Raw genomic sequence first — 14,194 nt, 5'->3', positions numbered from 1 at the left:
ACCATGACCAGAGGCGTAGTAAAACAAGGATAAATATTGGAGATCCCTTTGGAAGATGGAGACAGCTTTAAGCCCAGAAATCCTTTAAAACAGATGCTGAATTTGGCTAATTTGCATCGCAACATTCTGGCAACCCGCATGAGCGTCGAGTCAATGCTCTAATATTTAGAATTTGGACTGCAGAACCCATTTCAAATGCTTGTATTTACAGGAATTTAGAGGTGAGGGAAATAATCTATGTATTGCAATATTTTTCCCCATGGAATTTTATCGTTATTCGTTTTCCAAATATCGATATTATAAAAACAATTCCACAATAATTTTAAGGTCATGGGAAAAAACATTCTCTTAACCAGATCGATCTAGTATTTAAATGACTGTCCATTTGATGGCGCAATTATTGCTTTTCTGCTGAGACAGAACTCTTCAGAAAAAGTTGTTGACAGCATGAATGCTGTCATTCAAAATCCACCATGCTCTTTCAAATCCAGAGTTTTGGCTTGTCCAGGAATTTTCCTGCATTAAAAAAATAATGATATTAATTTTGTGTTCGGCAAATTACACTCACTAAATATGCATCATATGTGCACAATAAATATGCACAATATGTTTACAAATTAAATGGTTATATTTAAATGATTTAAGGCACTTTTATATTAATAAAAGTAAATTAATAGATGCACTTAAGAAAACTGTTTATTCTAGGGTTTTTCGAAAGTTCTGTTCTGAAACATCATGCAAACGAGAACGGCATTTTCCTTACACTGTTGTCATGTAAACACATAAGCTGCATTCATACAGGTTTTTGAGGAGTGCGCTAGAGGTGCACCAATCAGGAAATTGGAGGCTGATACGCATTACCTTTCTTTAATATATATATATATATATATAAAGACTGAGATGGGCCTATACCAATCTGATCACCAGTTTTCCATTTTAAGGTGCCCTTTGCTACACTATTAGAAGTTGAATGCTGCAGTGTTATATGCTTGTGCCCCACTCTGTGAAATTACATTCAATTTACATTAATTGTGAAATGCTGATTTTTTTTTTTTTTTTTTTCAATAAATAGTTATGAATAGTTCTGTTGTCACTATCAAATATCATTGTGACATACTGGCAATCAGTAAACACCATGAGAACCTCATAAACAGGAGCAGAGATACATTGAAAAAAAGAGAGAAATCTATTACAAGTTCCAAAACCAATTTAGTGAGAAATCATTAGTGTCTATGATTTGTTTACAGTCTTTGCAATTTGTTGTAACACAAATCACTAATTATTAATCAAATGTGTGAAAAGTTGTGCCGTTATTGAAAGTTAAACCATTATAAGTGGCACTGTGACAAACATATCTCTTTGAGGGCTGCTTCAATGGCCGAGAAAGCACTCATTCATTAGAGTTGCAGTATGTAATATTTGTGTGTGTGTGTGTGTAGCAATGAAAAAAATATTGTCTGTTTCCCAATGCACATTCTTACGTTGTTGTGGACTCATTGTACGTCATCATCCACTGCCAAAATTCGATTCCAATTCTCAAAAACACATGTACAGAGGATGCAGGAAATTAACCGGATGTGTCCTTGATTTCGAGGATGCATCGGCTGATGACTTGTGGTGAAGAACTCCGTACTACTTCGGCAGACGAAAAACATTTATCAGTTTGTTTGTTTTTTCTCTAGTTTCCCGCTGTAAGCTTGTGTAAGTCTGATTGCTCGTGAGAGTTGTTATACTCCGTCAACATTTTTTATATTTATTTTTGGCATCATTTTAATATAGTAATAAAAACAAGGATCAAAAAAAGTGTTTACAGACTTTAATCTTTTAACGTGTCACTAGTCCTGCAAAACCTGGTGTTATGATATTAATGCTGTCACTGGTGTGATAATGCCAGTAGTTCTCTCACTGGATTCAAAGGTGCTGTGACGGTTAATTGCTCAACAGGAAGATCGCAGCATATCTCAAAGCTTGCAATAGATGCGTTCTATGTCCTCCTGTCCTTCTGACTTTGTTCTTCCAAGTTTGCTTGGCAAGACTGGTCTTTATATGAATGCAAGTCCATTCTCTGCATTCTTAGAATTGAGAAACTAGAATCTAGGCACGATCGTCGATCACAGATTTAAGATGAAGATTAGCTGATTTAGATTGGCGGCTGATCGATCGATGCACACCCAGAGTGTGCATATGCATTAACAAACTGAATAGCAAACATCATTGGATGGAGCCCAACAACAAGTCAAAACATTGGAAAAGTTTAAGCATCTCTGGTAGTACAGTGGGAAAAACACTTGCACCGTAAACCATCCATTTATTATCACCAATGTAAAATATTGACTGTCCCTCAAGTTCATTTATATTCTGGGAATCCTGGAGGTTTACTCAAGAGAAAAACCTTACTAATGCACTGCAATTCCGATGCAGGTCGCGATAGAACGTGAAGGAAACTAACACAGCATCAATTCTTGAAATAAAGCAACGCATCAGAGAATAAAATCAGGAAGTCTTCCTCAGATAACATGTTTGTTTATTTTACTGACCACACCACATGTACTGGAGTGAAGAGTACGCAGCTTATACAGTGAATGCTGAAGGGAACCCACTTTCTCACAAGAAGCCACTTTCTCGCAATAAGCTGCTTTCTGTTGTCTAAGTAAAAATTGTCATTGAAACCTCCATATTGATTGACCACTAATTAAACCACTTGTCTCTTCTTCTCTCTTACCCAGCTGGAGTGTGTTATGCATCTAGTGCAGGTGGGATGTGGTGTGAACTCCATGACCTCTCGCTTTGCCCAGACGCCTGCTCATATTGCTGCCTTCGGGGGGCATCCTCAATGCTTGCTCTGGCTGCTGCAAGCTGGTGCTGATCTTAATAGACAGGTAAGAGATAATTGGATGATATAGACAAAAAGTGTTAAATTCCTCTGAAACATAAGTGCATTCATTTGCTAGGGCTGGGTGGGGTGACCGTATATACTGTGCGGCAGTGGAAGTGTCAGCCTGTAGAGATTTCTGCTGTACTGTTTATACAGGGTTAGATATTTGAGCAGCTATTAGTGGACTGGAATATTGGAGTGCTTTGTAATGTTTGTGAGTGCATTGATTAATGCAAAAATATATTGGGGTTGTCCCAAAAAATTAAAGCTAAAAAAACATTTTTTATTAAGTTGATAGGAACAAGACAAAGCTTGTTTAGGAGCAACCTGATGTGTTCACGTAGAATTCAACTGATGTGTGGTGGGTCACAGGTTTGCGTACTTCACCTTCGAAGTGTGGTTGATTCCTATTTCCATTATAATGGATCAGTATTTGGGTTTTCCCTATGTGCATGTTGGAGAGTGTCTAGAAGCTTGTAAGCACATTTCTGTTTATTCATAGATTCTCTGGCCCGAACATTCATTGGTGTTTTACTGTTGAGAATTTGGATTACTGGGCCTAAATTACATAACCAGTGATGCGTTGCTGTTCTCTAAATATAGGCTAGTTTGTTGTACATCGCCTGTAGCTCAGGCAAATTAACATTAATCATTTAAGGAAATCACCCTCCCCATGCCTGCCACTGATCTCTTATCCACTGAGTCTTGAATCCAGGGAGAGCAAAGCTATTGGGCTTAAGACTGACCTACTTCTATGAATCATCGCTTTTGCTAAAAGGGTTGTGATGCTCAGCCACCCGTTTACAAGTCGTCTCAGTAGCTTTCTCTCAGAGTGAAAAGTTCAAGCCTCCTGATGAGTGGCTTTGCTCTGTCTAGCTGCTCCACCAGCTCTTAATAGATGATAATAGTCATATGTGATTGCTGCCATTTTCAGCAATGTGAATAGTTTGTAGAGAGTTGTGCTGTTTGTTTGTTTTTTTAGTTTAAAGCCATTATTTTTCAGTTATTGTATTTTAAATATTTTTTTTTATGTTTTTCATGTCATTAATGCATTTTTAAAGCTTTATAAGGAAATCGTATATCACCATTTTATTATTTGATGAATATATATGAAGTTCAAAATGTAATAATGACTTCTTAAGGTGTATGAAGAACAAATGCACTTTAAAAGGATGTTCGGTGTTCATTACAAGTTAAACTCAATCGACAGCATTTTTGTCGTAATATTGATTACCACAAAAAATTAATTTCGACTCGTCTCTCATTTTCTTTAAAAAAACAAAAATCTGGGCTGTAGTGAAGCACTTACAATTGTAGTGCCGGGTATGGCATGAGACCCATCTTATTGGTGGAAGCTCGTGAAAGGAACAGTTGCATGCTCCTTCCCTCCATAGTGCTGGGGTCTTCTCCTTGGGCAAGAGAGAACAACCCTTGAGCCCCCCTTATGAGGGTTACAATTTTCTTGATTTTATCTTTTGCACATGCCTTATCATCTAGATGTGCTAATACCATCCTTCATCTCTCTTTAAGGATCTAGTGTAAAATAGATCATTAGTATCCCAATACTGTTCACAAGCAGCGATAAGTGTCGGTGGAGGAAGCGATCCTGGTGCCTGAGAAATACGGTTTGCTACGGCTGCAACTGTTTCAGCACTGTACTTTGGCTCATACTTCACCTAGACGGGAGGTTGGAATAGCTCACTCCGATCAATCGGCTTGTCAAGACATGCTCTGAGAGTTCTGTGATAGCTCAACAACTGCTAACTTTCCAGAATCCTCTGTAAGCGTTGGCTAAGGGTCAATCGAGTGGATGGAGCGGGTTAAATCTGCTCTATCATGCTTGAGTATATAATTCTTATAGCCCTGATGCATAATCTGCTAAAATTCCATGTCGCTATGCATCCCTGTTTTTTGGGCCCCAAGGTGGGTAGGGAATAAGTATGGTGAAACAGAAAACCTAATATATGGCTTCAAAACACTTCCAGAAACTGGTTTCTAGACTTGGATACAGAATGCATTTCAGAGAGTAAATGTTTACTCATGCCAAATAGTGAAGAGTGGACAAGGTTTATAATCCTTTAAGCAGTATCACCATATTTGCCAATCACTAAACTTTCTCCATTTGCTATACACAAAGCTATCACAGGAATAGCAGGAACAGTGAAAGAAGTGAAAAAGTTACGATCTGGACACATTCTAGTGGAATGCTGTAAAAAGGCAAATGCAGGGAATTTACTACGAGCCACATTACTCGCTGGAGTACAAATAAAGACATCATCATCCAGCATTAAACTACAGAAAATGAGTGATCTGCACTCAAGAATTGGATGATAAAGATGTAATTACCCATGCGCTCAAACCCCAAGTAGTAGTTAATGTGAAAATGATAATAATCAAAAGAGAGGATCAAGTTATCAAAACTGGTACATACATCCTCACTTTTAATAAGCCTCTTCCCCCAGAAATAATCCAAATCAGATATCTGAGTGTCACAGTGGATTTATTCATGCCCAACCCTGTGCAATGTTTTAAATGTCAAAAATATGGACAGGGTCAAGTAGTTGCAAAAATAAAAGCATCTGTTGCAAGTGTGGCAAAGAAGACCACAACATGGAGAGCTGCCAAAAACCACCCAAATGCTGTAATTGAGGAGACCATTCGGCTGCATCAAAAAAATTATCAAGGAGAAGGAAATGCAGAGAATCAGATGCACAAAAAAGATCAGTTATCCCAAGGCAAGGAAAACCATATGCTTCTGTTGTCAAGAAATATGTGAAGACCACGGAATCCCAGTCAGACTTCACCTGGATGCACAAAGTTAAACCCCAAAATGTTAACAGCAATAAATCTCTCCCATGGACCAAGAATTCAGGAACCCAAAGTGAATCTACCGCAATCAATACTCAATCTAATCAGAACTCAATGGAAAATCAAACTACAAGAAGATCAAGTTGTTCGCAAGCAAAAAACTAAATAGCAAAGACAAAACAAACCAAAAATTTTGAAATTAAAGAAAGGGACTGTCGGAGTTGAAGTTCATCCCCAAAAGGAAAAATCAGGGGAAATATTCCTATTTTCCAGATGTTTTTAAACACTTCACTAATCACAAACACTGCCAGGGTTCGATGATAAATGCAAGACAGCTATAAAAGAATGGAAGAAAGCTGAAAGATTATTCTTCAGAAGGCCAACAAAGGAAAATATTGTTGAGGTTATAATAAGTAGGGCATAAGCTCGAAGAATAATAAATGAAGCTAAAAGGATAAGTTGGAGACTATTTGTATCTGGTCTGACATCAAGTAGGATGAAGGGCAGGAATGATGGAGCTCAAATTTGTCATATCAAATATCAAGACTACTAATTTCAAAACAAGAGATTGCAAATACCCTAGCAGAAACTTTTGAAAAGAACACTTCCATTGAAAATTGCCTTAATGCCTTCCAAGTTTTCCTAGCACAGGACGAAAGGAAAGGTATACATTTTTCATCTAATAATAAGGAACCCTATAATCAACTGTTCACAATGGAAGAATTGACATAAACTATAAACGGAGCACATGAAACGGCAGTTGGACCAGATGACATTCACTATCAGTGTAAAAAAAATGTGCCTCTCAGTATCCTGTGTCTACTGTTAAAACCTTTTAACTCTATTTGGATATCAGGGAATATTCCTCTCTCTTGGAAAGAAGTGATAATCATTCCCACCCCAAAAGCATGAAAAGATCATAATGACCCCAACAACTACTGCCCAATAGCCCTTAGAAGTTGCTTATTCAAAACCATGGAGAGAATGATTAATGAACATCTAGTATGGATCCTGAAATTGCAACATCTCATAAGTAAAGTTCAGTGTGGCTTCAGAAAAGGAAAAAGCACTGTAGATCACCTCATCAGCCCTGAATGCTACGTACGAGATGTTTTCATCAGAAAATACTTTTTTGACTTTGAGAAACTTATAACACCACTTTGAAGTTCTGTATTTTAAAGGATTTATATCATCTTGGCTTTAGAGGACACTTAACTATTTATATTGCAAATTATTTATCAAACAGACATTTTAAAGTCAAGAGTAGGTAATACCCTATCTGACACACAAAAACAAGAGCTAGGAGTACCACAAGGAAGCATTTTATCAGTTACTCTTTTTAGTATCAAAATAAATGGCATCGCAAAAGCCATTGGGTCGGATATCCTTTGCCGTCTTTATGTGGATGACATTGGTATTTGCTACAGAGGCAAATCCATGAATAACGTTGAACAGAAAATCCATCTGACAATTTACAGAATGCAGTCCTGGTCAGTATCAAATGGTTTTAAGTGTTCAAAGACTAAAACTGTTTATATGCATTTTTGCTAGCTTTGCTCTCTCCATCTTGAAACTGAGATGGATGGTGAACACATCAGAGTTGTTAAGGAAACCAAATTCCTTGGAAAAACTCTTGACAGTAAACTGAGTTTTATCCCTCACATAAAGATTTTAAAAGATAAATGTCTTAAAGCATGAACATTTTAAATGTTCTAGCAAAAACAAAATGGGGTCCAGAAAGTTCAGTTCTTTTAAATCTCTACAGAACACTAATTCGATCACACCTGGATCATCAAGGAATACATCAGTCATTAGGGACCTTTAGAACATCACCAACTCAAAGATTGTATGTAGAAGTAAAATAACTTTCCCTGGAGAACAGATGCCTCAAACCAGCCCTACAGTATACAACAAAGCTGAAGACCAACAAAGAAAACCCAGCTTACCATCCTGTTTTCCTAACCCCTTCTTCAAGCCTATACAAACAAAAATCAAGACATATCCAACCTTTTGAATTATGGATCAAACCACATTTACAAAATCTCAAGTAGATCTGAGCATACTGGAACAGATACACTTCTGTAATATCCCCTCCTGGAACTTAAAAAAAAAAACTAAAATAATTTTAGAACTAACAAGAAACAAAAAAATCTGAAACCTACCCACATGACTTTCAACAACTCCTCTACATTAGAGAAATATTTCCATCACATATCCCTGTATTTACAGATGGATCAAAATCTGAGGAACATGTATAATATGCGTTTGTGATCAACCACAAAAAAATGAATATCCATACACAATCACAGCTCAATTTTTACGGCAGAGGACTTCAACAGCTTCAACAATTTTCTAACAGCTGGACTTCATTAAGACTATGCAACAGAGAAACTTTCTGATAATTACAGATTCAAAATCATCTCTTCAAGCAATGTCATCTCTTAAAAAAAATTATCACCCAACACTTGTAAAGATTCTGTGCAAACTGCTCGATCTGGAGTCCCAAAATGTTAATATCTGCTTCTGCTTTTTAACTGGACACTGTGGAATCCTAGGAAATGAGGAATCAGACACTGCTGGAAAAAGAGGTATTATCAGCAGATCAAAAAAGTGTCCAATACCTCCCACTGATCTAAAACCCATAATACATTTTCATATTAACAACAAATGGCAGAGTGGGATCAATGCACCATAAACAAACTCCATGAAATCAGTCCTATTGTTGTCAAAAGAACCTTCTCTCGGTTTTCAAATCGCTGTGACCAGGTCGTCTACACACGCTGTCGAATAGGTCACTCCAGGATGACATACAAGTTTTTAATATTAGGAGAAGATTCACCAACATGTACCTTCTGCCAGAATCCATTATCCTTGAAACATGCTTTATTAGTTTTATTGTACTGGTCTTAACTCTAAAATTGCATTAGGTTTGATTTTGTTAAAAATTTCTTTCAGAGTTTTTAGGAAAAATAGATTTTAAAAACCTTACCTAGAGTTCCTATATAGAGCGTTTATAAAATTTTAAGCTTCACATTACTGTGTTTAAACCCTCCAACAATTGGCCACATACACTTCCATTGTAAGTGCCTCTCTGTAAACTCAAATTATTATTTTTTTTTAAAGGAGGGACAAGTTGAAATACCTTTTTGGTAATAAAATTATACCACAAATGCTGTCGGTTGAGCTTAACTTGTATTGAACCCTGAATATCCTTAAGAAATATGACAGTGAATCGTGAAATGTGTATTGTGTATTCAATTTATACCATAAGTGACTTGTCAGTGAGAAAGCATACAATTAAATGGTTATTTGCAATATGTATGACAGTGAATCATCAGCCAAAGTTTCATAATTGTGACAGCCCTATTCCCAGCTTGTGCTTAGATTTCCTCACTGTTTCATAGGACTATGTGGGAGAAACCCCCCTCCACAAAGCGGCCCGGGCTGGCAGTGTTGACTGCATTAACACCCTGCTGCTACAGGGAGCCAAGGCAGAGTAAGTTTTTATCTCACTGCTGCTCAGAGCTCACTCAAAGCAACTGTATCTCTCTCTCTCTCTGGCTCTTACATCCATACAAATGCCCCACTGGTAATGCATTTAAGAAGGGCTCCATCAAAACCGAAATGGTAAATAGTTTTTTTTTATGAACAAAAGGAGCTACATTTCTTTTCTACATCTGCCAAGATAATACAGGAGCAAGCTGCTTGTTCTTTCTAGTTGGATCATGTTTCTTCTCTACAAAGACAGATTAGCTCATGTCCTGAGAGGTAGAAAATTGGATTGATGTTTTTGAACATGCATAACTGTTTTATAAATAAATTAATGTCAGTTTATTTTCTTTCTCATGCATTATAAATTTAAGCTATAACCAATGAGAGACAATGGTAAAAAAAAATCCGCTACAGCTGTGGCCAAAAGTATTGACAGTAACATAAATTTAGCGTTTTGCAAAGTTTGCTGCTTCAGTATTTGTACATAATGTTTTCACATGTTTCTATGGTATACTGGAAAACGATAAGTGTTTCATAAGTTTTAAAGGCTTTCGTTGGCAAAAACACTCAATATATGCAAAGAGTCCATATTTACAGTGTTGGCCCTTGTTCTTCATAACTTCTGCAATTCACTCTGGCATGCTGGATATCAAATTCTGGGCCAAATCCTGACTGATGGCGATCCATTCTTTCCTCATTAGTGCCCTGAGTTGATCACAATTTATGGGCTTCTTCTTGTCTACTCACCTTTTGAGGATTGACCACAGGTTCTCTATGGGATTAAGATCCGGGGAGTTGCCTGGCCACTGATCCATAATTTAAATGTTCTAATCTCTGAGCCACTTCATTATCACTCTTGCCTTGTGACATGGTGCTCCATCATGCTGGAAAATGCACTGATCATCACCAAATTATTCCCAGGTCATTGGGAGAAGTTGCTTTTGCAGGATGTTTTGATACCATTCTTTATTCATGGCAGTGTTTTTGGGCAGAATTGTGAGAGAGCCCACTCCCTTGGATGAAAAGCAACCCCACACATGGAAGGTCTCAGGATGCTTCACTGTTGGCACGACACAGGACTCATGGTAGCATTCACCTTTTCTTCTCCGGACTTTCGATTTTCCAGATCTCCCAAACAGTCCGAAGGGGGCTTCATCTTCAACTTTGCACTAGTCTTCTGCTGTCCAATCCTTGTACTTCCTGCAGAATTTCAGTCTGTCCTTGATGTTTTTCTTGGAGAGAAGTGGCTACTTTGCTGCCCCTCTTGACACCAGGCCATTGTCCAAAAGTCTTCGTCTCACGGTGCGTGCTTTGCAGCAATTTCCTTGCATGTGAGGCCATTTTGATGCAAAGCGATGATGGCTGCACGTCTTTCTTTAGAGGTAACCATTGCGAACAAGAACACAATGATTTGAAGTGCTTCTTCCCTCCTTTTTATAGCAATCAGTCTGCTCTTATAATACAATCAGAATGATAGAGTGATCTCACCTGACTAGTACTCGTTCACACTTTCCCGGGAGCTGCTGATGTGATTAGTGAAATTATCTTAGCTGGTCATTTTGTGCCAGGGCCAAAAAACAGTGAAATTTGTGTTTTTGTGATAAAGTAAAAAAAATACAATTTGGCCAATGAAGCTTTTTGCAATCATTTAAAATGCATCTGATCTCACTGCACAATAATCTATAAAAAATGTGAATCAACACCAGAACAACTGAAGCAGAAAACTTTATTTTAGTGACAATTTATGTCACTGCCAATACTTTTGGCCACGGCTGTATATAAATGACACATGTTAAATTAACAGATTATTATTAATAATAATAATCACAATAAACAAGTCTGTTGCCAAGTAATATTGTTCATTAGCCTAATTATTGGCTGTTGACATAAAACGTGCGCTCACAGTTATATGTGCATATATCAGCAATGTTACAATCCAAATCAGAATTTACAGAAAGAGCTGTTTAACATATCAATTTTTTTGGATGTCACAATGATTTAAATATATTAATTTATATTAATTTGCAAAGAAAATCACTTTACATTTATGTAATTTTAATTTTAAATGTGATATTAAAGAATTCCCTCACAGTAACTTTAGATTTAGACAGTTTAATATAACTTTTAAAAAATATATTTTTAGTGAATTTTTTAGTGGATGTAAATTGGATTATCCTGATAGTCAGCACAGGACAGCTTTTGTCTGTTGGGGTTGACCATGAAACGGCAAATAACTTTTCTAAGATTTAAAGTTGGACGTGTACTCTCTTAGTCATCCAAGCTGAAGTAACTGCATTACCAGTTTTACAAGAATCAATCAATTTTTAAATGTATTTGATGGAGTTCTTTTTAAATGCATGCCCGGATTTGGAATTATTGGCTTTTTGGCTGAATGTGAAATTTATTGTGAATTTAGTAATTTGATGATTTCTGTCATGTCTTCTTTAATCTCCTGTGAAGAGCAGAGGTAATATCTTTTTTGTTTTCCTTCACTTTTGATTTTAAAATATGTTTTTCATTGCAAGGTTGCAAACTCTGTTGCACATTTCCTCAAAGCTCAAAAGCAAACTATTATTGCTATTTTAAATTCTCCTTGGTTGCTAAGGATCCTTTTCCTGGTCAGGAGATATGTAAAAATGGAGCATGAGAGACAACTTTCAACCCCATGGTCTTAAGGGAATTGTGCACTCTGCAAAACATCTCTGCAAATGGTCAGATAGCTTATTATCCCTGATATTTTCAGCCAATGACTTGATATAGCTGTACCAATTTTGCTTTTGGTTGTTGTAAAATCAGAAAATTACGAACTGATGGGATTGTAGTCTCCCCATACCATCTGATTAGTACTGGAGATTGACCAGTAGTTTTCTTTTTTACGATAAATACAATTATATTTCCTTTTAAATGTTAAGATAACTGATTTACAGAACCAATTTTAAGTTTTCCTTCTATTTTTCTATTTGCTGCAATAATTCATTAGACTACAACAATTAGACTGTCTACTGAGAGAAAATCTAGGTTAAGACGTGTAATGACATGATGTGTAATGGCATGGTGCTGTTCTACAGAAACCCTCCTAATAGTGCTATTTATTGTTAGGCCCAATATTGAAAAAATTATAACAAGGTAGAAAAGATTTTAATATTTGTTTATTGTCAGTTAAATGGATTATTGGTCTATCTAGTTAGTTATAACATTTTGTTTTTAATCACATTTCTTTAAGCATTTCAAAAGATGTCATGACTATTTGTCATTTAAAACAAGAAATTAGTAGTTTTACAAAATAGTGCAAGAATTTGTATGGAAACAATGTGTTGTAATGTGGAATTTTGTAAACAAACACCTGGAGAATAGTTGGTACACATCTATACAGATGTGTATATAGACCTACATTACATGCTTATCTGCAACATCTTGATTTATCATGTGCAGAATTCAGATTAGATCAGGTTGATATAATTGCAAGTTCTCCTTACAGAGTGTTTGTTTAGAAAATGCAGTTTGACTACTTTGCAGAGGGATTTTGACAGAAGCTCATGAATTATTGTTTATTATCTACAGATCTCCAGATCACAAGACTCTCATCCTAAGTTTAATTCTGCAGAATAACCTCCAGCAGATTATGATGGTTTGATAATAACATACATGCAGAAGTGCTCTTGTTGCTTGTATGGAGAAAGACAACGGTAGATTCTAAACAGCCTCTCTCCAATTAATATCTCTTGACAATGAGAAATTCCACTTGTAAAAGTCTGTTTATTCCGGCATACCTTAATGTTGATGTTGGACATATAGGAAATCAACTAGATCTGATGTTCCACAGATGCTCACAAAACTAACCTTTCCATTAATAACTGAACCTTCGTTGAAAATCTTTGTTCAATGATATCAATTCAAATGGAGAACTTTCCATTCTCATTTTAAACTACCCTGCTGAAGAACCAAAACTGCTTAAACCATACTAAGGAGTTGACATGGTATCCCAGCCTGGTCAAGCTGGGCTAAGATACCAGCTGGCCAACCAGCTAAACTGTTTTAGCCAGGCTTGGAGACCAGGCAAACCAGCTTAAACCTGCTAATACCAACAAACCATCTTAGACTGGTTTAAGCTTTGTTTTTTCCAGTGAGGTACCAAATCATGAGGTATAGAATAGGATAAAAATGTATTGTACTTCAATACACTTTAACTAACACACAACACATATTATTAACTAGTCACTTAGTTCACTACAGTCAAGCATCCCTGTTTTGAAAAGCAAAGGTATGATGTCATTTGTTGAACAGCAGATTAATTGGTTTGTAAATGTTTCTTGCAGGCTTTTGGTCTATTGAATACAAATGCCTGCTGAACAAGCAAGAACTACAAATTGTATACCACATTTGAGGTTCTCCTGCTTCTTTGAATGTCACATGGTTGTGTTTGGTTAAAAGACATTTATATAACTGATAATATTTTGTTAATAAGAAAAGTGACTTAAAAAGATGGTTGCCCCATTTTCTGAATATTACCACATTAAATGTTCCATTTTCTCCGTCAATTAAAAAAAAACAAAAAAAAAACATTTGACACCAGTGCAATCCATCTTGTGATGTCATGTAAATGTACTTTTTTTATAGCCATCAGACATTAGGGAAATGTAACTAATAGGTCAGTTTATATGATATGTAAATGTCTAAGTATCTTCAGCTAGTTTTTGGGTTGAATAATTGAGATTTAAAAGTTGCAATATTTTTGGTGATTTAAGGTTGCAGCCAAACTCTTATTGTGGTCCAAAAGGCAAAATTAAAAAAGAGCCCTTGCACACACTTTCATGTATAGGCAACGGAGAGAAGAAAGTCCTCAAATTAATTTCTACAAACTTTCAATGTATTGAACAATAATGTTTCGGTCAAAGACGTATGTGGTCTTAATGGCACCATACATATATTTTCCTATTTTGTTTCTAACTAGATGGTAAATTTTAGAATCTTCATGATTTTTGAATGATAAACCTTCATTTTTATTCTGAAACATGTCTT

General features: G+C 36.3%; 1 protein-coding gene across 2 annotated transcripts in view; it reads left to right on the top strand.

Moving 5' to 3' along the window:
* Positions 1-14,194, top strand: part of LOC127658577 (ankyrin repeat domain-containing protein 10-like) — a 42,087-nt gene that overhangs the window by 12,801 nt on the left and 15,092 nt on the right. For both annotated transcript variants that reach the window (XM_052147944.1, XM_052147943.1), the window contains exons 2-3: positions 2,727-2,879; positions 9,088-9,179. In XM_052147944.1, coding sequence (XP_052003904.1) covers positions 2,727-2,879; positions 9,088-9,179 — 245 coding nt within the window. The remainder of the gene's footprint in view (positions 1-2,726; positions 2,880-9,087; positions 9,180-14,194) is intronic.

This window comes from Xyrauchen texanus, chromosome 18, assembly GCF_025860055.1.
Source record: "Xyrauchen texanus isolate HMW12.3.18 chromosome 18, RBS_HiC_50CHRs, whole genome shotgun sequence".
Classification (NCBI taxonomy): Eukaryota; Metazoa; Chordata; class Actinopteri; order Cypriniformes; family Catostomidae; genus Xyrauchen; species Xyrauchen texanus.
The sequence above is the reverse complement of the archived record's forward strand: the minus strand, read 5'-3'. Positions and strand labels throughout refer to the sequence as shown.